Below are 27,292 nucleotides of genomic sequence, written 5' to 3'. Positions count from 1 at the left end.
GGAAACTGAAAATTCCTCAAGATGCATATCTTTTGTCAAAATCATCAAATGACCAAATTCCAACTTGACCTGTATTTTCTTATGATACATCAATATGTCAAATTTGAGTTGAATGTGTGCAATCGTTACTAAGATAATGAACGGAAACTGATGATGATGGAATGACGAAAAGATGGGAGGACGGTAGGACAGAATGACGGAACAGGGTAACACTATATAAATAGCCATAACCTATGCCAAGACTTGACAACAACCTCAAATTATGATTCCTAAGACATGTATCAAAATTCAAGTGAATACTTTCAGTAGTTTTGAAGATTGATGTTTCATGCAAACTTTAACTAGAAATGTTTTACATTCATAAAGGGCCATATTTCATCCATGCCAAGACTTACAGGCCTTTATAGCGACCTTTATGGTTATTATGATACAGATGACATGTTTTAAATAATCAAGCTAAAACTGAACATACCTAGTCTTAGTAACCAAGTGTCCTTTTTGTCAACTTTGTTTTCACTAAATCCCTCATTTTGAATTTTTCTTTGAATTTCACCTTCATTTTGGACTGCTCTTTTAAATTCACCTTCATTTTGAATTTCATTTTCATTATGAACTGCTCTTTGAATTTCACCATCATTTCTTTCATTTTGTATTTTAATTTCACTTTGAGTCTTCAACATCAATATCATTAGGTCTACATTTTTAACTAATAACCACTTTTTCCATGGAACAGCTGAATCAACAATCCCTATCAACAGACATTCATTTTGAATTTCTCTTCGAATTTCATCTTCATCATGAACTGCTCTTTGAAATTCACCTTCATGTTGAATTTTTCTTTGAATTTCACCTTCATCTTGAACTGCTTTTTGACATTCACCTCCATTTTGAATTTCATTTTCATTATGAACTGCTCTTTGAATTTCACCATCATTTCTTTCATTTTGTATTTTAATTTCACTTTGAGTCTTCAACATCAATATCATTAGGTCTACATTTTTAACTAATAACCACTTTTTCCATGGAACAGCTGAATCAACAATCCCTATCAACAGACATTCATTTTGAATTTCTCTTCGAATTTCATCTTCATCATGAACTGCTCTTTGGATTTCACCATCATTTTGTATTTCACTTAGAGGCCTTAACATCAATGTCATTAGGTCTACATTTTTAACTGATAACCACTTTTTCCATGGAACAACTGAATCAACAATCTCTAGCAAAAGGACAACTTCAAAGACAAATAGAACCTGTATATATTTTTTCAGTGTCTCAAGAACTTCTACTGAATCAGCTAGATTAGTTTTAGAATATAAAGACTGAATTTTTCCACAACTGACTCCATCCTTGTTTGTGCAAATATATTCACAGCCTTTCTGCGTATCTTTTGAACAGAATTTATTGTAATGACAACCACATCCTTTATCTTCATCACCTGAAAATATGGAAACATTATTGAAGTATCAAGCTGCTTGTCTGAAGTAAAATCACACTCAATAAAATAATCTAAATTTACAAGCAATTAATATAGTATTGCAATCAATCTATAAGTCCCCTACCAGTTAGAACCCCAGCAACATTTTGAAAGGCCATTGGTCACTGAATTATGCCATTGAATGCCATTGAATGAATGAATGACATGAATGAACTTTAATCTTTTGAGTTCTTAGTTTGTTTATATATTAGTAATGTGTTAAGTTTCCCTGCCTTGTAAGGAAAAGATCCAATTTTCTCAGGATGAATATGTATAACTAACGTTTCAACTTTTCTTCATTTTAAGTAAACTTGTTGAAAAAGTTATTTAGAAGGTGATCTCAGGAAACAGTTTTTAGAAACAGACAGACAGGCCAACTGACAGAGACTCTGAGGGTAAATCTTTGAAAATCCATGGTTGTTACCATAATATAACATTTTTAAAAGCAAAATTTTTAAACTAAGAGTAGATAACTCTTGAAATAAAGATACTAGAATTATGAACAGTTTCACACATGATGTGAGTGAAAGAAAGAACAATTATCTAAAGTTTATAGTCACAAAGAAATTTCAAGTTCAAAATAATCCTGGAAACCCATGTCTTTAAAATCACATATGAAGTACCGTATTGTTTCCATTTTTTGCCCCCGGGGCGTTGCAAAAACGGAAACGGGGGGCGTTAATTAGAAGCACATTTGCATAAAATGAAAATTAATTTTATGTTTAAAAATTGTCTAAAAATCTCCGACTATTTTCGTCCTATAAACCCCTTGTTCATGTACGATAAATAAGCAGCACAAAATTATTGTAGACAATATGGTAGTCGGCTGACGGAGATAAACTTGTCAAGTATTGATTTTTCCTGCTCTGGCCGGGGAAATTATGACGTAACAGGCATCTGTAAACAACTTGATTTAATGATTAATTGGTTAATGGTTAAACCGGTAGGGGACTAATAAAGAACTTATAGTGGACAAAAAATGTCGAACGGCACATATGCCCCCTTTCTAGCCCTTGACTCACATTATTGGTTATTTTGTTATAGAAACTTGCCATAAATGGGTACATGGAAGTGTGAAGGGTACATGGAAGTGTAAAGAAAAGAAAAATAATGAAGACTTTGTGATAAATAGTTTTCAAGATAATAAGCAGAAACCATCCTGACATTTAAGGCCCATGTGACCTTGACCTTTGAACTAGTGACCCGAAATCAATAGGGGTTATCTAATAGTTATGACTAATCAATATTAGAAATATGAAGACTTAGTGACAAATAGCTTTCAAGATAATGAACGGAAACCATACTAACATTCAAGGACCCTGTGATATTGACCTTTGACCTAGTGACCCATAAACAATAGGGGTCACTAACTAGTTATGACCAATCAGTATGTGAAATATGAAGACTTTGTGATAAATAATTTTCAACATAATAAGCGGAAACCATTCTGACATTTAAGGCCCCTATGACCTTGATCTTTAAACTGGCGACCCCAAAAGCAATAAGGGTCATCTACTGGTTATGACCAATCACTATGTGAAATAAGAAGACTTTGTGACAATAAGTTTTCAAGATAATAACCTGAAATCATACTACCATTCAAGTACCCTGTGACCTTGACCTTTGACCTGGTGACCCCAAAATCCAAAGGGGTTATCTATTAGTTATGACCAATCAATATGTGAAATATGAAGCATTTGTAAAGAAAGTGAGCAGAAAGCATTCTAACATTTATGGCCCCCGTGACCTTGACCTGGTGACCCCAAAATTAATAGGGGTCATCTAATAGTTATGACCAATCAATATGTGAAATATGAAGACTTTGTGATAAATAGTAACCAAGATAATAAGTTCATACTACCATTCAAGGCCCTGTGAACCTGACCTTTGACCTAGTGACCCCAAAATCAGTAGGGGTCATCTACTAGTTATAACCAATCAATATGTGAAATATTAAGACTTTGTGATAAATAGTAACCAAGATAATGAGCAGAAACCATTCTGACATGTAAGACACCTGTGACCTTGACCTTTGACCTAATGACCCCAAAATCAATAGGGGTCATCTAGTAGTTATGATCAATCACTATGTGAAATATGAAAACTTTGTAATGAATACTTTACAAGATAATTAGAGGAATCCATTCTGACATTTAAGGCCCCTGTGACATTGACCTTTGACCTAGTGCCCCAAAATCAATAGGGGTCATCTACTAGATATGACCGACAGACCGACGGACATAAGCAAAAAACAATAAACCCCCTCTTCTTCAAAGGGAGTCATAAAAAGCGTAAAAACTTGAATCTGAAATCTTGACAAGGTCACTGACGCTTGGTAAGTAGGACAGCTGTCAATATACTTTCTTTAGTAAAGATTAAAATGATGTGTATAATTTCCATTGCCATCTATCCATATTTTAAGTTTCACAGAAATGTTTTCAGAACTTTTTGAGTAATCACAAATACTGTTATTTTTGCCATATTTTAAGCCTATTTGTTGCCATAGCAACCAAATATTTCAACATAGGAAAAAAAAGAAATAAGATGTGCATATTTATTATCTCCAGACAGCCATCTACCCATATTTCAAGTTTCATAAAAATATTTTTCATACTTTTGTGTTATCGTGGGATCCAGTTTTGCAGACTGACAAACAGACAGAGCGACAGATGGAGTGTAAACCTAGTCCCCATCCAATTAAACTGGTATTATCAGATATATTGGAAACCTTGTAACAAATTTTTTTTGCATGAAATATGCATAATAAAGACTGAGCAAATTTCACTTTTCAATATGTATCTTATCTACATACAGAAAATTTGACATAAGATTTTAAACATGATAAAAAAATTTCCTTCCTTACCTCCCAACTGTATTAAATACAACTTTGTATCCAAACAGACACATGCTTTATATTGGTGTACATCTAACACATGAGGAAAAACTTTGTTTGAATTTTCAATCAAACTTCTGCAATTGATTGTACAGGGCTGGCTGGAATGTCTTATCATATATACAAGAGCTGTCACTTTACTGGTTGGATTTTGATCTTCTATTGTCCAAGTTCTCAGTTTTCCAACTTCTTTCCATGTTGAATATTGATGAAATTTTGTCAGTGATACACGTACATCAACTATATTAATAAATAATTTATAAACTTTTATATGTCATAAGCTTTATGTTCGATTTCAGTCAAAAGAAAGTAAACAAGAAGTGCCGCAATGCGACGAAAACCAGGTTTTCAACCACCAAGTATTGATGTAACAGGAATTATCTATACATATATTATACTAAAATATTAACGTACAATGATGAGAATGTATAGATATCTATTAGAAAGTTTGTTAGTTATTTGTTATATCTGCGTCAGTTCGTAAAAAGTACCACATAGTGAATGGGCCTATTTAATTCTATATTACCAGAAAAAACAAAATAAACAATAACAAAACAACCCTAAAAATAAAAGGTCTCCGGCAAAGATACACTCTTATTATTATTATTATTGATACGAAGATTTCAAACCACTCTGGAAACTTGATAAAAAACTATCTACTTCAAAAAATGTATCAACCTCCAACGTTTCGTTTATGAATGGGTTGGCTGTCAGGAAAATGAAGATAACAATAAACATGTTAAAATTAGACAAGAGCGATCAGTAATCACATGTGTCGCCTCATGATGGCCAATTTCATGTTGGGACAAATTTTGTGACAGACGGACAGACAGACGGACAGTGCACAACTAGACTTGGTACTGATCATTCCTGTAAAGTTTGGATAAAATTGCACCAGTAGTTTATGAGTAGTCCGGACAAGCTTTTGCATATCTGGCAACACACAGAAAAAAACACCTTTTTATCAAAGGGCCATAAATCGGCCAAAAATCATTCAACCGGAAAACCCGTGCAATATGCGCAAGGACTTGAGCTACAGATCAATCCAGAAAAAGTTTCATTGAAATTGCATTTGTGGTATAAGAGAAGTAGTCCGGACAAACTTTAAAAATAACAAGAGCCACCGCCGGGCGGGGGCAACGCTCGACTTTTTACTTTTTCTAAACGCAAACATAGAAAGGTTTGAACATATATTAACGTTTCCTTTATATAAATTTAGTTGGTCTGTCTTGTCACATTAGTTTGGTTTATATATTTTGTATATATATATGAATAGAAACATTAAGCATATTTCTAAAAATAGCAACAGTACGCAATTTCTTAAAATAGCAACATGACGCAATTTCTAAAAATAGAAAAAATGACGCAATTTCTAAAAATAGAAAAAAATGACGCAATTTCTAAAAATAGAAAAAATGACGCAATTTCTAAAAATAGCAACAATGACGCAATTTCTAAAAATAGAAAAAATGACGCAATTTCTAAAAATAGAAAAAAAATGGCGCAATTTCTAAAAATAGAAAAAATGACACAATTTCTAAAAATAGCAACAATTTCTAAAAATAGAAAAAAAAATGACGTAATTTCTAAAAATAGAAAAAATGACGCAATTTTTAATTTCTAAAAATAGAAAAAATGACGCAATTTCTAAAAATAGAAAAAATGAAAAATAGAAAAAATGACGCAATTTCTAAAAATAGAAAAAATGACGCAATTTCTAAAAATAGAAAAAATGACGCAATTTCTAAAAATAGAAAAAAAATGACGCAATTTCTAAAAATAGAAAAAATGACACAATTTCTAAAAATAGCAACAATTTCTAAAATATAAAAAAAAAATGACGTAATTTCTAAAAATAGAAAAAATGACGCAATTTTTAATTTCTAAAAATAGAAAAAATGACGCAATTTCTAAAAATAGAAAAAATGAAAAATAGAAAAAATGACGCAATTTCTAAAAATAGAAAAAATGACGCAATTTCTAAAAATAGAAAAAATGACGCAATCACGCAATTTCTAAAAATAGCAACAATGACACAATTTCTAAAAATAGGAAAAAAATGAAGCAATTTCTAAAAATAGAAAAAATGACGCAATTTCTAAAAATAGCAACAATTTCTAAAAATAGCAACAATGACGCAATTTCTAAAAATAGAAAAAATGACGCAATTTCTAAAAATAGAAAAAATGACGCAATTTCTAAAAATAGAAAAAAATGACGCAATTTCTAAAAATAGAAACAATGACGCAATTTCTAAAAATAGAAAAAAATGATGCAATTTCTAAAAATAGAAAAAATGACGCAATTTATATATATATATATATATATATATACGTGTCTGTATATATATATATACATGCATATGTATATATATATATGCATGTATATATATATATATAATATATATATACATGCATATATAATATATATGTATATGTGTGTATATATATATATAATATATATATATGCATTTATGTATATATATATATATATATATATAAATATATATATATATATATACACACACACACATTTATATATATATATATAATACATATACTATACATGATATATATATATATATTATATATACACACACCAATAAATGCACAAATCTGAGAAAATTCAAATTCAGTAATATAACCTTCAAGGTCAAGGTCATTAAAGAGCCCAACCAAATTTGGGTTTGATAAACAACAAGGTCTGGTCCTTAAGAATGTTCTGTTATAATATGAAGTTTATCCCTTCAATAATAGCAAAGTTACAGTCAGTTACCGCCAAAACAATGAAAATTTCAATAATTTGACCTTCAAAGACAATGTCATTAATGAGTGAAGGTCCAGGTCTTTCGGTATATTTTTAACAGTTATCTTTGAAGATTATTATGTTCAAGTTTCAAGACAATCCATTCAAAAATAACAAAGTTACAGCCAATAATAGCCAAAAAAATGAAAATTTCAATCATTTGACCTTCAAAGTCAAGGTCATTTATGAGTGAAGGTCAAGGTCTGACTGGTTATTTTGAAGGGATATCCTTGAAGATTATTATGTTCAAGTTGAAGACAATCCATTCAAAAATAACAAAGTTACAGCCAATAACAGCATGAACAAGCAAAAAATTGGACTTTTAACCTTGAAGGTCAAGGTCATTTATGGATGAAGGTCAAGGTTAGTGTGGTCTACTGAAAGGTCTTGTCCCAAGGGTTGTTGTGGCCAAGTATGAAGACAATACACCAAGAAATAAAAAAGTTATGATCCAGGTACAAGTTTTCGGACGGCAACGGCAACGGCAACGCCAACCTGACTATAACAATACCTCTACTTTTTTTTTCAAAAAAAAAAAGTCGAGCTAAAAATTATTAAAGGGCCATAACTCTGACAAAAGTCATTGAACCGGAAAATGCTGACAATATGCGCAACTAGACTTGGTACTGATCATTCCTGTAAAGTTTGGATGAAATTGCACCAGTAGTTTATGAGGAGTAGTCCGTACAAGCTTTTGTGTATCTGGCAACACACAGAAAAAAACACCTTTTTATCAAAGGGCAATAACTCGGCCAAAAATCATTCAACCGGAAAACCCATGCAATATGCGCAAGGACTTGAGCTACAGATCAATCCTGTAAAGTTTCATTGAAATTGCATTAGTGGTATAAGAGAAGTAGTCCGGACAAACTTTAAAAATAAAAATTATTAAAGGGCCATAACTCTGACAAAAATCATTGAAACGGAAAATGCTGACAATATGCACAAGTAGACTTGGTACTGATCATTCCTGTAAAGTTTGGATGAAATTGCACCAGTAGATTATGAGGAGTAGTCCGGACAAGTTTTGTGACAGACAGACGGACGGACGGGCGGACGTTCTCACAGGACAGTAATTATGTGGCTACTCTATTGTTCTCTCTATTGTTCTTTTAGCCACGCAAAAGAAAAATAGCCACATAAAAGCATTACGGAATGAATGACATCAAAGAGAACCTATTGTCCCTCTAGCCACATAATTACTCTCCTGTGAGTGCGGACAGACAGATGACGGAGAAGTGATCCCTATATGTCGCCACTACTCCGTAGAGGCGACACAAAAATCACATTTCCTTATATTTCAGGTCTAATTAATTTAAATAAATGAAACTAGGTCAAATATGTTTTGGACTACATGTGCAACAAGTTGAAAACTAAAAATTCTTTACTTAGTAAAGGGCAAGAACTTTACAAATACTGAATAAATCCACAAGCAAACCCCAAGGTGCATAAGTACACATGCTGACCAACATTCTTGTAAACTATCAGGCCTACAAGTCAAATACTTTTTGAGCTATGCATGAACAAGTTGAAAATTGCAAATTTATACTACTGTAAGTCAAGGGCAATAACTCTAACAAAATTGAAACAAGAGGGCCATGATGGCCCTGAAGTCGCTCACCTGTATATAGGCCCCCGGAGCGGGGCCAGTTTAAACCCCAGGGCTTTTATTTGAACAAACTTGGTAGACACCCATTAGAAAATGTTTCATGCTAAACATCTAAGGTCTAGCTGGTCAAGTTTTTTCTTTACACATATAGTTAAAAACAATGACACACCTGGGGCAGGGCCAGTTTTGACCCAAGGACTTTTATTTGAACAATCTTTGTAGACACTTACCAGAAAATGTTTCATGCTTAATATCTAATTCAGCTATTTGGGTTTTTTCGAAGAAGATTTTTAAGTTTTTGCTATACACATATAAGGAAAATCAATGTCCCCCGGGGCGGGGCCAATTTTGTCCCCAGGGCTTTTATTTGAACAAACTTTGTAGACACTCACTAGAAGATGCTTCGTGCTTAATATCTAAACTCTAGCTATTTGAGTTTTTTCAAAGAAGATTTTTTAAGTTTTTGTTATACACATAAAAGGAAAATGAATGACCCCTGGGGCGGGGCCAATTTTGACCCCAGGGCTTTTATTACAACAAACTTGGTAGACACTCACTAGAAGATGTTTCATGCTTAGTATCTAAACTCTAGCTATTTGGTTTTTTTCAAAGAAGATTGACAGGTGAGCTAAAAAATCCACATGCAAAGTCCGAGGTGCATAGCTTCACAGTGATGTTGATCATTATTCCTGTAATTAATGATGTTGATCATTATTCCTGTAGAGTGGTTGATTCTAACTCAAGCACTCAAGGAACAAATAATACAACATAATGAAACGGTCTTTTCTAAGTCAAGGGAAATAACAAATACTGGATAAATCCACAAGTGAAACCCAAGGTGCAAAACTACATATGCTGAGCAACCTTCCTGTAAGGTTTAAAGACTCTATGTCAAATACTTTTGAGTTACATGCGACATAAGTTGAAAATTGCAAATTTTTTACTAAGTCAAGGGCAATAACTCTAAAAATACTGAATAAATCCACACGAAAATACCCAGGTGCACAACTACACATGCAGATCAACATTCATGTAAATTTTCATGACTCTAGGTCAAATCCTTTTTGATTACTTGTGACACAAATGAGAACGGACAGACAGACTCTAAATGCCCCCCCCACCCCTCATAGTAGGGGCACAAAATTATTAAAGGGCCGTAACTCTGACAAAAACCATTGAACCATAAAATGCTGAGGATACGCACAACTAGACTTAGTACTGATTATTCCTGTAAAGTTTGGATAAAATTGCACCAGTAGTTTCTGAGGAGTAGTCCAGACATGTTTTATGACGGTCAGACATCCAACTTATTATAGGAATAAAGGGCTATTTCTAATGTTAATTTATTTTGTGAAATAGAGGGCCATGGCCCCTTATTCTATTGTTACAGAGTGAATTCAATTGTTCTCTTTTGTTCTGTGCACAGTTAGCTTCACTATTCCATAGTAGGGATGGACAGGCAGACAGACGTACTTATTAAATGGTACTTATGTGACTTTTCCTTTGATCTTTTTAGCCATGTTTAGTCACAAATGGCTTAAAAAAAGACACACAAGTAAAAAAACTGAATGAATAGGATCAAAGGGAATTTACTGTTACCTATAGTTCTCCAAGTCACATAAGTACCTCTGGGTTTGTACGGACGGACAGACAGACGACACAGAAGTGATCCCTCTATGTTGCCATAGTGGGGACACACTAAATAATGACTAAATGCTCCCTATACAAATCTTTATATTTTTATCTAAACTTTGACCTCTATGTGTGACCTTGGTGACAGGGACAGTACTCTGCCTCACAATGGTGAACAATTACAATCCCGCTATGAATGTTGAAATTTTGCTCTGGACAAGTTTTTCAATAAGCTCTAAGTGTGACCCTGACCTTTGACCTAGACGTAATTTGTTCTCAACAGAAAGCTTCTATACTTGAGATTTTAAATGTCAGGGACATGGAAAAGCAATAGAAGATTTTAAAACCTCTTGAACAAGAGCTGTCACAGAAGACAGCAAAGCTCTACTAATAAAATACTGGACGCAAAAAGGAAGACAAAATTATGAAAGAAAAATAAATTATGTATAAATATGTATTAAGTTATTTTAAAAAAATAACATTTGTCAACATATAATCCAAGTTCAAGGGGGAATAATTCTGGAAATAGCCTCGCTAGAGTTATGACTTTTGTCTCACAACATGTGTGTAATCATAAGAAATATATATTTGCAGTTTGAAGAATATACCTTAAAAAGTAAAGAAGTTATAATATTTCTTAAAGAAAATCAAAGTTCAAAGAGAGATAAATCTGAAAATATTGCTTCAAGAGTTATGAACCTTATCACATAAGATGTAATTGGTGATAAGGAATAAGTACAAGGGGTGTCCCAGAATTACGTGGACTTTTGCTGTAACTCAAAAACTACTGAAAACTAGACCTATCACTGAAGGTGATTAATACCCCCACCAGCAACTTTGACTTTTTGAAAAATAAGTAGTCTGAAGAAAAATTTGAACACAAACTATCAACTGTGTACAAAGAAATATTTCAATTAATTGTAATCCCTACTGGGGTCTCTAAATAAGCTTGCTTTTCACAAAGTTTGAATACAATATCTCATTTCTAACTCTAGTTATTATCCGGAAACCATTTTTCTATTTTTAGTAACACTGTAACAGTGACCTTGACCCTAGGGGGTCCAAATGCTTTACCAACCAAGGTCTTCATATAAGCTTGCTATACACCAAATTTGATTACAATATCTCATTCCTAACTCAAGTTATTGTCAGAAAACCATTTAACAAAAAATGACGTCCAAGGATTACGCGGATCATCAGACTATCATCAAGTTTTGTGTTAATCTTGGGAAGACGCCAACACAGACGCAGGAAATGTTGGAGACTGCAAAAGTGAGACCTCCTGTTTGTCGATCACTCGTTTTCAAGTGGCATAAGCGTTTTCGAGACGGCCGGGAGGACATTGAAGACGACAAGGGTCGTGGGAGAAAGTCAACGTTGACTGCGGCGTCAATTCAGTAAGTCAAGGACATCATAGATCGGGACAGGCGTTACACTGCTGAGTACTATTCAAGGGTAAGCAATAATTTTGTGTTTAAAAAAAATGATTTTTAAAATTTAAGCTAATCACAATTTATTATTTTTAACGCAATTTATCCGCTAAGTGAACTCAAACTGCTATAGTAAGCAGTGCGCATGATAGGTTATTTCCCTTGTTAACGCACATTGTCTTTGCGTACAAAATAAACACCACAATAATAATAATAATAATAATAATAATAATTGCATTAAAAAATGAAAAAGTTATAGCAAAAGTCCACGTAATTCTGGGACACCCCTCGTATTTGAAGTTTCAGTTAGATACCTTTATAACTAAAGAAGTTAAAGTAAAAAATAACATTTTTCAAGTAAAAAAATCTAAGTTTATGGGGAGATAATTCTTGCAATATTGGTGCTAGAGTTACATTTTAAGTGGTTTTTTCTGCGGGCTCCAAATTCTGTGGTTGTTCCAAATTTTGGCATGTGTTTATTTCTGCAGCACATTTCGGACAAAACTTTATTTAATTTCTGTGACTCTTCTTATCAAAGTCTAAGTCACATTACTCAATTTTATTTGCATGTACACATTCGCATTTGTTCATCGTAAGCACCACAAAACTGTACAGTAATTACAAACAATTATATTGTTTGCTTGCAAACAAATATAATGCGCAACAATAGAAAGGTATGCATCTTTTGATCAGCGTGAAATGACCTGTGAAAAATATACCCCGGTAGTATCTTTAATTTAATACCGTAAATCAGATGGCAATTAAAGTATACCACGATTATTGAGCAGTATAAGGGTTGAAATAGTTTGAATGATTTAGTGATAAACAAACCTTTAGCGTATCGGCAAACACTATATATATGCTGTTTAAATATCTTTATTCTTAAGTTAGCATAATTAACAATACTGGTTGGGGAGATAACTTGGGCTGGTTGATAAACTCGGCTGTTTATAATTTAATCAACTTATCGGCTTTTTTAATGTAATCAAGCTCACCATCTCGTACTAACACTGGAATTGACAATATCCGGAAATTTTGTCAAGTTTGGTATGATATTTTAAAAATAGCACAAAGAGGATATTTGTTTGTTTTGCATGTAAGATTGAAATATAATTTCACTGAGTGAACACCAGATGCAATATTTCCACGAGTGGCGTAGCCACGAGTGAAAATATAATAGCTGGTGTTCACGAATGAAATATATTTCAATCTTATATGTAAAACAAATAAATTTTCTTTTTATTTCATGCTTTTTAAGTGATTTTAAGTATTTTTTATTGATTTTGCCGCGTAACGTCGCGCATTCTCCTATGTGACGTCATCACATCATTACGTCACATGATCGATTTTGAAATATAGTTCTGTTAAATTTCTCTAATTCTGTTACATTTTTAACATGATGTATGATGACATCGACTTTCTCCTCCTTAAGAAGCACAATTTACCTATGATGGCATTTATTTCTGCCTGTTATTCCATTTAGTTATGATTTTCTTTTCATCCGCATTCGGATATAGTCCGGCTACAGTGAAAATTATATTTTATAAATTTCACTAGTGGTTTATCAGAATATAATCATCTGATATATTACAATAAAACACTGGAAAGCATGAAATAAAGACATTTAACCGATGTTTAAAAAACATGCCTATAAATAGTACGGGAAATCCGATTGCTGTACGCATACGCATTAGATGCTCATTTTGAGGCCCTTAAAGGGTTACTTTTCTTTATTGACCAACTTCCGGTAAAGCAGATGTCATCATGTTTACAGATACATTTTGTAGATGAATTTAGACTCAATTTTGTCTTGCAAACTCAGAAAAAGTCTGACTGCACAAATAATCACAAATGTAATCTTTTAGTGAAATGGATTGAAAAACTGATGTTAAATGCTCCTTTATATGTTATTGTGTAGGTTGAGTACCACTAAATGAATTTCTTCTTCACTCTGTTAAATTACGAAGATACCCAAGCCAAAATATAATATTTGAATCACTAATTCTAAAACTACAGATTTCGTATGTTCATAAATGAAAATGCATGTCTTTTAACAAAAAAGTATCCGAGTTTTTTGTTGTTTTTCTTTACATAACATTGTATAAAAGTAACAGTCCTTATTGAAAATTTCTGATAATTTTTTTTTTTTATTTGACATATATGAATAGCAAAGGAATAATAAAATGTCTAAACATGTTATTCTACGTTTTAATTTACTCATTCAAAATGATTTAAGAAGAAACAAACAGCCGAAATTATCTACTCGCGCATGTTAAAAATGTGCTTTTTACGTACCTCTTCCAGGGCCTCACCACAGAAAATAACACTTATACGGTATGAACCTTGTGGTTAATGATAAGGAACATACATTTGAGGTAAATTAATTCCTTGCTCAAACAAAACAAAAACTCAAACATAGTAATAAATCTTAATGTATGGAAATGTGTCACATAATCAAATGGTAAATCAATGCTAAATCAAAGAGAATTCAATACATACTACAATAAACTCGCATTAAGCACAACAATATAATGTACAATGGAATATGTCCATAAACTTTAAAAACAACTATTAAAGTTCATGTGAACAAATTATCACTTCTGCCAACGGCATTACCAAATGAACAAATCACAAGGAGCATTTTCTTCAAACTCGAAATGTTCAATTCACTACAACTCAACTCAAGTTAACACATAACACTGGACATATTATAAGCATTAAAGCAATAATGATACAGCAATACTTAACAAATGAGGTTATGAAAAATGAAAGAGAAAAAGAGAGAGAGGAAAAAACATGATCAGTAATAATGAAAATTAGGAAAATAATGAAACACAAATATGTATAAGTAAATTAAAAGTTTGATGTATAATAAAAAAAATACAATGAAAAGAGGATGCAATTAGTGAAAATAGAAATATAATAAAATGAATAAAAACTAAATAGAAGTAACGTCAAAGGGCTAATTGATGGGTAGGTGGGTGAAAAATCTTCTCAGAACTGTGACACGAACAAAAAATATCAAGAAGTAACGCGAAATTCTAAACGCGTCGTTATATAAACAACTCAGACCAATAAAAATGAAGAATTAAGAATTTTTTATGTCATGCTAAAGTGTGAGGACAGGACAAAGAACTCTCTGGATGTTGTAACTTTATTTTATCCTTGATCCAACAAGTTGCACAAATATGTTGGGCCATTCGCATTTTTCCTTTAACAACCAGAATGCGAGTATTTTTGTGTTCACATCCATTTCTTTGATAGTGAACAAAACCAAACTGATGAATCATCATCTGATTTGCTTGACCTTGAACTTTGAAAAGTAACATTCCTTTTGGTCTGGCACCTGAAGCAAAAAACTCTTATTAACAAAAGTACCTGAATTATTTAAAAGAACTAACTCCAAATCAGTAAAATCATCATTCCATGATTTAGAGCCTAACTCTATTTCCCTTAACACTGCTGCATAATATGTTTTAAAGTTGAAAAATCATGAGAAGTATTTAAATAAATAATTCGTTTTAAAAGGGATAATCTACCCATTTGTTCAACTACTTTTGTTTTAGGATCAGAAATGACTTCCAACTCTGCAGTCACATACAAATTCATATCTAATTTTTGGAATGATACATGATTATTCACAAATTCATATCTAAATTTGTGAGTGAGGATAACGTTGTTTGTTTTTGACCCTATCAGAAGATTTCATATCTATACCAGATTTATGATTTGAATGTTTATGTTTCTTTTTATACTTTTTACTTTTAGATTTCCTAGATTTAACATAACCTTCTTCACTTGACACATCAGAACTTGAGTTGTCAGAAGAATCATCCGAAACCCTGCCACTATTCGAATCAGAGCTACTTATACTTAACAGTCCCAAATTTGTGTACCTCTTGCTTAGCTTCTTTCTTTAGAATTTTTGAATGCCTCAAATCATTTATAGATAATTTTGAAGCAGGTACATTTGCAACGATCTCTGGAGTAAGGCATTTTAATGAAGAAAGCTCTTGTTTACCTTTCAGTCTTCTTACTTCCGCCCTCATCTTAACTAGTTTCCAGCGAAACGCTTCTTTCTCCTTCGCCTTCTTTAACTTAGCTGCTTCTGCGTCTATACTCTCCAGCTCGCTTAACATCTTAGACATTTCAGCATCGTTGTCTCGGCTGGTGTCCAATTCAACTTTCTCTATTAACGAATTTGCTGACGGCCTTCTTTCCTGTTTTAAAGCTACCGCTTCCTCTATGATATGGGCCGACTCATTTTCAAATCCTGCGGTCCCTTCATGTAATTTTTTATAGTCAACTCTGGTGCCCTTGCTAGACTTGGACATCTTGTGCGATATTTATAGAATATCACAATGAACAAAAGTCTTCTTTATCGCACTCTTCTTCCACAAAATTCAATAATCAACTTCAGGTCACATATACATCAACATAAAAGAAAAAACATTTACCAGGAAAAGTTTGTCAAGAAATGTGCATCTAACACTGACGGTAACTTCTTTTTCAGAGTGATATGCCTCTTGCTACATGATGAGAAGTGTTCAAGACGACATCAAAGTACCATAAATATATCTTCTTGTAAGAACTACTATGAAAAATCTTCTCAGAACTGTGACACAAACAAAAAAATTATGGAGAAGTGCAAAATTCTAAACGCGTCGTTATATAAACAACTAGGACCAATAAAAACGAAGAATTAAGACCAATGAAAACAGGTTTACAAAAAGGAAAGTTAAATATAACACCAAAAGAAAGGTGTAAAGCTATCGTCTTAAATTAAATACTTTAAACATATTAAAATAGTCCTGAAGTTGATCCCTTAAGAAATAAAGAAGTAACAGTAAAAAATAATATTTTTTAAGGAAAATTCTAAGCTCAAGAGGAGATAAATCTGAACAGATTGGTGCTAGAGTTATGAACCTTGTCACATAAGAGGTGGTTGAAGATAAGGAACATGTATTTAAATTATGAAGTTGATCCCTTAAGAAATCAAGAATTAACTGTAAAAAATAGTATTTTTTAAGGAAAATTCTAAGTTCAAGGGGAGATGAATCTGAAAATATGAACCTTGTCACATACAATGTGGTTCATTGTAAGTAACATATATTTGAAGTTGATACCTTAAGAAATCAAAAAGTTATAGTGAAAAATATTTTACTGCGCCTAAACTTTAATCTGAAATCTGGACGCGAACGTCAGCGCCGGGGCGAGTAAGACAGCTCTCCATATACTTTGTATAGTCAAGCTAAAAATGTCAAACATGTAGGACTTGAACTAGTGACCTCAAAATCAATAGGGGTCATCTACTAGTCATAACCAACCTCAATACCAAATATGAAGACTGTTGACCAAAGCATTCGTAAGCAATTGAGCAGACAAACATTTTTAACTCAAGGCCCCTGTGACCTTGACCTTTGACCCATTGACTTCAAAATGAAAAGGGGTCACTAAATGGTCATGACCAACCTCCATGCCAAATATGAAGACTGTAGGTCAAAGGATTCTTAGGTTATTGGGTTGATAAGCTTTTAAATGTCAAGGCCCCTGTGACCTTGACCTTTGACCCAGTGACCTTAAATGCAATAGGGGTCATCTAATGGTCATGACTAACCTCCATGCCAAATATAAAGACGGTGGGTCAAAGGATTGTTAAGTTATTGTGCAGAAAACTTTTTAATTCAAGGACCTTCTGACCCTGACCTTTGACCTTGTGACCTCAAAATCAATATGGATCATTTACTAAACATAACAAACCTTAATACCAAATATGAAGACTGTTGACCAAAGCATTCAAATGCAATTGAGCGGAAAAGCTTGTTGAAGTCAAGGTCCCTGTGACCTTGACCTAGTGACCTCATAAGTAATAATGAAGACTGGGTCAAAGGAATGTTAAGTTTTTGGAAGGACAAGCTTTTTGTTTAATCAAGGCCCCTGTGCCCTTGACCTTTGACCCAGTGATCTCAAAATCAAAAGGGGTCATCTCATAATCATGACTAACCTCTGTGCCAAATATTAAGAGTATGGGTCGAAGGATTCTTAAGTTATTGGGTGGACAAGCTTTTTTCAGTCAAGGGCCATTTGACCTTTGACCTGGTGACCTCACTAGGTGTCATCTACTTATAATGACCAATCTCAATACCAACTATGAAGACTGTGGGTCACTGGAATCTTAAGTTATTGGGCAGATAAGTTTTTCTAGTCAAGGCCCATGACCTTGACCCAGTGACCTCAAAATCAATAGGGGTCATCTACTAGTCATAACCAACCACAATACCAAATACGAGGAGTGTTGACCAAAGTATTCTAAAGCAACTGAGCGGACAAGCCAGTGAACGCCAGTGAACTCAAAAGCAATAGGGATCATCTAATGGTCATGACCAACATACATGCCAAATATGAAGACTGTGGGTGAAAGGAATCAAAAGTTATTGGGTGGACCAGCCTTTATAGTCAACATCCCTATCACCTTGACTTTTGACACAGTGACCTCAAAATCAATAGAGGTCATCTACTAATCATGACTAGCCTCCACACCAAATATGAAGACTGTGGGTCAAAGGATTCTTAAGTTATTGGGCAGACAAGCTTTTTAAACTTAAAGCCCTTGTGACCTTGACCTTTAGCTGGTGACATAAAAATCATTAGGGTTAATCTAATAATCATGACCAATCTCAATACCAAATATGAAGACTGTGCGTCAAAGATATCTCAAGTTTTTGGGAGGACAACCTATTTTTAGTCAAGGCCCGTGACCTTTACCTTTGACCCAGTGATCTCAAATCAATAAGGGTCACCTTATAACCATGACTTACCTCCATTCCAAATATGTAGACTGTGGGTCAAAGGATTCTTAAGTTATTGGGCTAACAAGCTTTTTTAGTCAAGGCCCATGTGACCTTGAACTTTGACCTGGTGACCTCAAATCAATAGGGGTCATCTAATAATCAGGACCAATCTCAATACCAAATACGCAGACTGTGGGTCAAAGGCATCTAAAGTTATTGGCGGACAAGGAAAAGCCGATGGACAGCTGATTCCAGTATACCCCGCTTACAACTTTGTTGTGCGGGGGTATAGAAAAATTCATGCACAAAATCATGGCACAATGCACAACTTGGCAAACAATTTTATAAATGTTCACTGAAATTTGTTAAGTGGTTTTGGAGATGAAGAATGGACAAACTAATTACGAAAAAATCAAGATACTATGCACAACTAGGCCTGGTGACAAACAATCATGTGAAGTTTCACTGAAATCTCCCCCCCCCAGCAGTTTTGGTACAAGCTTACTTCACTCGAAAATTAATCATTTAGGGTACATAACTGTGCCCCAAAAAATTCAAGTAGAAAATCAAGATACTAAGCACAACATGGCTACAAACATAATTATGCTGTGAACTTTCACTGAAATTTCCCCATTCCCAAGCTATTGGAGATGAAACATGGATAAGCTTATTTTACTTGTAAATTGACCATTAAGGAGGACAAGCTTATTACTTGAAAATGACAAATAAGAGACCATAACTGTGCTAAAAATAATTACGGGCAAAATCAAGAAACTATGCACTACTAGGCAAGGTGACACACAATCTTGTGAGAGATCAGTGAAATTTCCCCAGTGATTTTGAAGATGTAGAGTGGTCAAGGTTATTTTACTCGAAAATAGACCATTTTAAATCAAGCTTAAAATCAAGATACTTTAAACAACTAGGCATGGTAACAAACAATCCTTTGAAGTTTCACTGAAGTCCCTTCAGCAGTTTTGGAGATGAAGGGTGGCAGCTTATTTAACTCACAAACTGACCATTAAGGGGCAATAACAGTGAAAAAAAAATCCAAACAGAAAATAAAGATACGATATTAGTTTACCTTTTGAGAAACATAATTGCTCAAAATCAGGAGGTTTATTCTCATCATGGATTTCAGCGTCCATTTTCCATTTCTGTTTACTAAGACAATCCAAGTATTCAGGTTTTTTGTTGAATTCAGTTGAAGCAGATAGGCTCAAGTATGCCATCAACACCTAGAGGAATGAAAAATGAATTTATAAGATCTACATATTTAACAGACTTCATTTTATAAATAGTGTGTATGTTATGCCTCAATAAAATAAACATCAATTTCTTGCAAAGCTGTGTAGATTCACATTTGTGTGATTTATTTGTCACCTTAAGGGTGCAATAATTCATAATTATGTACTTTTTATTTGTTGATTTTCATTTCTGAGGAAGAAATACTAAATCGAAACTAGTAGAATGTGTTGTCTTGATTTTTTACATTTAAATATTAATAACTAGAAGGACTTTTGTCACAAAAACATATGTCTCCAAAAACCATGTATGGTCACTCATTGAAATCCCACCAGTAGCTTGACCTGTGAAAGACGAACAATATTTTTCTATTTATAGCTCTAACAGCCATTATGTGCAGCGAAGTGGAACATGCCAGTGATGTGCACAACTAAGGATGGTACTGATCACTCCTGTAAAGTTAGGTTAAAATCCCACCAGTAGTTTGACCTATGATGGCCGGACAAGATTTTTCTATTTTTAGCTCTGGTGGCCATTTTGTGCAGTGAAGCGGTATGTGCTGGTATTGTACACAACTAGGGATGGTACTGATCACTCCTGCAAAGTACCAGTAGTTTGACCTGTGAAGGCCTGACAAGAATATTCTATTTCTAGCTCTGACAGCAATTTTGTGCAGGGAAGCGGTAGTGCTGGTAATGTGCACAACTAGGGATGGTACTGATCAATCCTTTAAAGTTTGGTTGAAATCCCACCAGTAGTTTGACCTGTGAAGGTCGAACAAGAATTTTTTATTTTCAGCTCTGGCGGCCATTTTGTGCTGCCAAGCAGAAAGTGCACGATTGTGCACAAATACAGACAGACAGACGGACGCCAGGGGGTATAACATAATATGCCCTTTCGGGCATATAATAACTCTAAAATTAGGGAAGGCAGAGTTATGTTTTTTGCACTGCACTTCTACTCAATGAGATCTATCTACCTACAAAGTTTCTTGTTAATATCCCTTGTATTTTAGAGTTATGTCCAAGACAAAGTTCAAAGTGTAGAAATAAACAAAGGGCAATTACTCCAAAATTATAGTTCAAAGGGCAATTACTCCAAAATTACATTTTCTTTGCATTGTCTTGTACTCAATGAGATCAATCTACCTACAAAGTTTCTTGTTAATATCCCTTGTCGTTTTAGAGTTATGTCCCCCGACAAAGTTCAAAGTGTTAAATAAGCAAAGGGCAATAACTCCATAATATGGGATGGCAGAGTTACAATTACAATTCTTTTGCACTGCACTTCAACTCAATGAGATTTATCTACCTACAAAATTTGAAGTTGATATCTCTTGTACATTCTGAGTTATGACCCGGACAATAAATGTGCAACTAACGGATCAACCGACCATCAGCAGACTCAAGTATATCCCCTAAAACTTTGTTTGTCAGGTGTATAATCATCGTCGGATACCCACGATTGATAAACATGTTACATAACATGCAATCAACCGTGGGTAAAATGATTCATTTAATGAATCGATTTGCGTCGATATACAGCAACAGGTGCGTAAAATATCTACCAATGACATCGCGTTTAACAAATCTATATTCTTCAACAGCGGAGGTAAAAAACATTAAGAAAAAAAATGGCAGCGCCCACGGTTAAAAACTTTAGCACGTGTCTTGCTAAAATCAATGGCAAAAACTATCGCCAAATCAGTTCTTCTGCAAGCAGATATCAATCAGAAAGGAAAACATCATGCTGTAAAAGTAAATTATCTATACTTTCTTGCTGGAAATCGTTTAATTTTTCGATGTTGAACTTTACACGTCGTCTATGGTTGTCGCAATATTGTTCGTAATACCGAACGTCGTACAGAACGAGCGTTTTGATTGATTTTAATCGCCTCATGAAATCGTGACGCAGCCAATGAAATAGCTGCCTTTGACACACCTCTAATCGACTGAATATCGGCAAAAAATCCCACGGCTGATAAATGTTAATGGTTCGGCCGTGGGTATCCGACGATGGTGTATAATAAAAAATATAACCCTTGCAGTTTTCAAGATTTTTTTAAGTATTTTCTATATAAGGAAAAGCCATGACCCCCTGGGGCGGGATTATATTGACCCAAAGGCTTTTATTTGAACAAACTAAGTAGACACCCACTAGAAGATTTTTATGCTAAATATCTAAGCTCTAGCTCTTTGGGCTTTTGCGAAAGGTTTTTTTCTTTCGGATGCCATGGCAAATGTCAACATAACGTTATATTGGTTTAGTTTATAAAAATGTGTTCATTTTGGTCTTACACATGCTTAATTAAGTTTCTGACAGTATTTTTAAGTTCTTACCATCGATTTTCTCATGTAATTGATCTTTGAGCCACAACCTGAAAAAAATGATATAAAACAACAATTTGAAAACTTTAAATACATCCACACTAGAAACAATATTACAAGATGGATGCACTTCAACAGTGATACTACCTACTGTCTATACATGTTCAAGGTTTTCAATCCAATGAATTTTCTTCTTAAATACTTAGCATATCATAGTATTCATTATTCTATGTATTAGAGCCTTATATGATTTTGAATACGACGCATGATTTACTACGTATGACACAATTTATTTTGTGGGTCCTCAATATAAATACAGTAGAACTTCGGTAAGTCGAAGTTGAAGGGACTTGCGTAAAAACTTCGACACATCGAGAGTTCGACTCATGAATCGGTCTCAATTTCGTGACAAAATTTCCGCCATTTGACGTATACAAGGATGTTACAAAAGGCGCAACAATAGGAAAGGGGGATAACTAAACCAGCTTTTAGTAAATATTTCGGGTGTGATTTCACACGACACTGAGTCGCGGAAGTTTTCAAATGAAAGAGGTTTTTACTGTTTACTTTCAATAACAACTAAGACAATTTAAATGGTAACAATTAAAGCATTTTGTCACACATTTAAATGCATACAAAGGCTGTTTAAAGAAACGGTTGTGTAATTTACACCTGTCACACAAGTTGATCGGAAATTGTCTTCGCGGCCAGATAAGTTGTGAAAAATGTCTCGAGGTCAAAGGTGTCAAAATAATAAAAAAACTTTGACTTATTTGTGGTAAATTGTACTTGATTTATTCTTTACAGACCAGGAAAAAACTTCAACACATCAAAAATTCGACATATATATTTTCGACTCATAAATAGGTTTTTATAAGAAATAAATAGGGGAAAAATCGAGACTTTCAGTTTACATCACCACAATGCGAAAATCGACTACTCGAAGTTCGACTCATAGAAGTTCTACTGTACAAGAATATAAAAACATTCACATTAATCAGCAAAGCACTTGAGGACCCATTTAAATTTTTTTTGCTTCACCTACACACACACATGCACACACACAGAAGAATGGCTATATGCCATCGCATCACAGATATAGTGGTATAACTAGAGCTATCGCTGAATGCAATTCATAACCCAACCAATGTCCTTGACAGAAGACGACTTGGAAAGGTGGTTAAGGGAATATCTTTAGTGGCACAAATACATATACATAAAAAGACAAATTGTACAGGTAAAAGTATAAATATATATCGTCAAATCATGTTCAAAACAGTTACAAATAACCTTTCATTTTCCAAATGTACTAAAACAAACAAAAGAAGTGAAGTTAAGAAAATAGCATAATAATGTCAAAATGTAATTAAGAGTGGAAAAACTTTGTATACTGAGCTTACTTGTGACCCTTCATATATTATATAGTTTCAAGTGAATATTTTCTATGGTGTCAGAGCTATTAAAGTAAATGTAAATTTCTATGAAATATTTATAAGTGGTAAGTATGCAGTGTCTAATGAAATATTTACATGTTTTACTGGTAAGTATACAGTATCTTTATATATTAAAGTAGAAATAAATGGGAAAATAAATGTCCATATGTGACTGAAATTTTAGGTTAGTTCTTTAACAGTTAAGATATTGTGATAAATTATGAACTGAATAAACAAGTGAATATCTGTTCTAGTTTCAGAAACATTTAAGTATTAATGGTTATATCAGAACATTTTCTAAGCCTAAAAGGGACATTACTTGTGCCATAATTCAATGGAATTGTAGAATTTGTAGAAATTGTAAAAATGGACTTAACTTTGTCAAAAAACAATACAAACTTATCCCCCCCCCCATTTTTTAATTTTTTTTTTTTTAGTTATAAAACTTGACCGGCATATCTTACTTGCGACACTTCGTATAAATTTGAAGTTTCAAATGATTATCTGTTCTAGTTTTAGAAATATTCAAGTACTCTAAAATTTTCAGAACATTTTCTAAGTCAATTTTTGACCTTCAAAGTGTGGCCTTTGACCTTAAGCTGGCACAAGGGTAAGATGGGTTCTGCACATTGCCCAGTTGGGGTGAACATTTGAGTCAAGTTTGAAGAAAATCCTTTCTATTAGTATAGAATTATAGAGCGGGATACAACATATTGTCTAATATTTGATTGTATGTAAAATTTGAAGACTTAAAAAGGGCATAACTTGTCAAAATGCAATACAGAGTTATGAAACTTGACCTGCATATCTTACTTGCTGACACCTAATATATCTTTTAAGTTTCAAGCAAATACCTGTGCTAGTTCAGAAATTTCAAGTACATGTTAAAATTTAAAAATTTTCTAAGTCAATTTTTTACTTCAAGTGTGACCTTGACCTTAAAGCCGCAAAAATCCTTGCCCTGGTAGGGAGAATTTTGTAGGCGTGTTTATCAGATAAATCATGCAAAGGACGCTGTATAGTCTGATTTTATTGACCTGTCAATTTTGAATACATTATAGCACTCATTTAAATATTCGATTTCACTTCGGTTCTGTCCGTGTAGTTTACGAGAAATTAATATGGAGTAAATAACTAATGTTTTTGAAAAGTCACACCAGCTTAATGCATAGGCCATGTCAAATCCAGCGATAGCAGAGACGGTAGAGTGAATTGTCTAATATATGTCTAATATTAGGTAATGTAGTTCCCTCCACTTTTTGCCGTGTTTTAAAGGCCTACTCTTTTTTCCTTTATTTTTTGCACGTATATTTTCATGAAAATGGCCGAAGTGCTTCCAATATTGTCTAACACATATATAAATCAACTAAGAAATATTGTCTCAAAATTTTGTATTGTGTTTTAACGCCATTGAAATGGCATTTTCTAATTTTAATCTCCGAATTCATTAAAATTTTAATTCTGAAAGCATGTTATTTAAAAGGAATTTAATCGCTAAACATATGAAATCAAAACGAACAACAAACACAAGGGCAAATTTTTTAGGTTTCCCCGAATAATCGTTGAAATAGTTATAAGAAGAAGAAGAAGAAGGAAAAAAAAACAAAAAAACATTGGAGGTACCGGTCTCGATCTCACAACAATTAGGACACTTATAAATCATTAACCTGTAGCTTACCTATTCCGCTATACCTGCTCAGTATAATTGCTCCATAGGCACAAATTATATTTAATCAAATCTCACTGAGTACATCTCACGGAAATTACCGAAAATCTTTCGAAGATTAATATATTTTGTGCATTGACTGTGTAATTAGTATGGAATTGACAGGTTAATAAAACCAAACAATACCTGTGCTAAATTTAGCTGATGTAAACAAACACTAATAGGCAGACGATTACTGATCAGCAGCTCCCTTCCTAGAGTAATATTTCAAGTTTCTACTGGGAAAGTTAACACTGCCACGTGTATTTGTTTTACAACCTGCAGTTCATGACCCCATTTACTCCGCCCCGGGATTTTCAAATTTTTGACAGTTAACTGATTTTTTTTTTCACAAAGTACATTTAAGTGAATCTTTTGTGATATTTTCTCTGCCATTTTATTTCAAATGTTGCAAAGAAGTTATACAAAAAGTTTTTAGGCAAAATACTTCTTGGTTATTTTACTATTTCAAAAAAGGGCTGTTAGATGTGAAGCATGTCAAAAATACCATGAAAATCTGCCCCAGCGCCATCTAGTGGCTTAAATAGTCAAGTTGCAGGTTTAAGCCGGCACAAAGGTAACATGGGTTCTGCACATAACCTTGTTGAGATGAACATTTGAGTAAAGTTTGAAGAAAATGCTTCCATTAGTATAGGATTTATAGAGCGGACAAGACATATTGTCTAATATTTGATTTTATGTAAATTTGAAGACTTAAAAAGGGGCGTAACTTTGTCAAAATGCAATACAGAGTTATGAAACTTGACCTGCATATCTTCATTGTGACACTTCATACATATTTTAAGTTTCAAGCAAGCAATTTTTGACCTTCAAGTGTGACCTTAAGCCGGCAAAAGGGTAACATGGGTTCTGCACATAACCTTGTTGAGGTGAACTATTTGAGCCAATATTAAAGAAAATCTTTCAATTAATGTAAGACTTACAGAGCGGACACGACATACTGTCTAATATTTGATTGTTGACTTGATTTTTTTTTGGATATGTTTGATATTTGACCTTCAATTGTGACCTTGACCTTGAGCTGACACATGGGCAACATGAGTTCTGCACATTCCCTTGTTGAGGTGAACATTTGAGCCAAGTTTGAAGAAAATCCTTCAATTGGTATAGGGTTTATAGAGCGGACACGATAATGGAGACGGACAGAAGGACCGACGCGACAAAACGAATCCATTATAGCCCCCCCCCCCCACTTTTTGTTGTGGCGGTATAAAAAGTATTAGCTTTTAAACAATCTAACAAACAACTTAATTTGTAAATACAATTGTAATACATTTTCATAATGTATTTTTTTATTGAATGATTATAAAAATACCACAGGAAGCTATTTTATGTTTAAATGCTTGTTTTGTGCCGTTTTTAATTTTGAGCCTATATATAGAAGTATTTCTATGATTTCTAGATCTCAATATCTTTGATACTTGAATTACCTAAGTACATCATATCAATTATGGCAAAGTACCAGTTTCATTCAACTGACATAAAACAGCCTGGTCAAATGTCTGTGCAATACAAACAAGATAGCATTGTGAATCAAAGCACTGAAAGTACTGAAGTATACATTGCTTGATAATATAATCCATTTTTGTCATCAAGGCCATGTTGATCTTAACCTACTGACCTCAAAAACAATAGGGGTCATCTTCTGACCAAGGTCAATGTCCCTAACAAGTGACTCACAACAAGGCTTTTTTCTTCAAAAGTTACAAGGAAGATGTGATGTTCCATCTTGGTATTGCTAGGAAAGCTGATAGATGAGCAATAAAGAAATCAATTTTTGATTCACTTGTTAAATGGACTGCAGAATAGAATATTGAAACAGTAATATTGAGTCTTCAGTGATGCTATCTAATAAAAGACATGACCTGGCTTGAACTCTATACAAAGTCAATTAATTGAGTCATCCTACAAGACTTAATTACCA

General features: G+C 33.5%; 1 protein-coding gene across 1 annotated transcript in view; it reads right to left on the bottom strand.

The window, feature by feature from the left end:
- Positions 1-27,292, bottom strand: part of LOC132730958 (uncharacterized) — a 142,028-nt gene that overhangs the window by 15,384 nt on the left and 99,352 nt on the right. The window contains exons 9-12 of the mRNA XM_060717041.1: positions 22,222-22,259; positions 19,722-19,875; positions 4,341-4,610; positions 473-1,438 (exon numbers count right to left, since the gene is read on the bottom strand). Coding sequence (XP_060573024.1) covers positions 473-1,438; positions 4,341-4,610; positions 19,722-19,875; positions 22,222-22,259 — 1,428 coding nt within the window. The remainder of the gene's footprint in view (positions 1-472; positions 1,439-4,340; positions 4,611-19,721; positions 19,876-22,221; positions 22,260-27,292) is intronic.

Source organism: Ruditapes philippinarum, unplaced genomic scaffold (genome assembly GCF_026571515.1).
Source record: "Ruditapes philippinarum isolate M1 unplaced genomic scaffold, ASM2657151v2 ctg1856_1_1_1_1, whole genome shotgun sequence".
In the NCBI taxonomy this organism is placed as follows: Eukaryota; Metazoa; Mollusca; class Bivalvia; order Venerida; family Veneridae; genus Ruditapes; species Ruditapes philippinarum.
The sequence above is the reverse complement of the archived record's forward strand: the minus strand, read 5'-3'. Positions and strand labels throughout refer to the sequence as shown.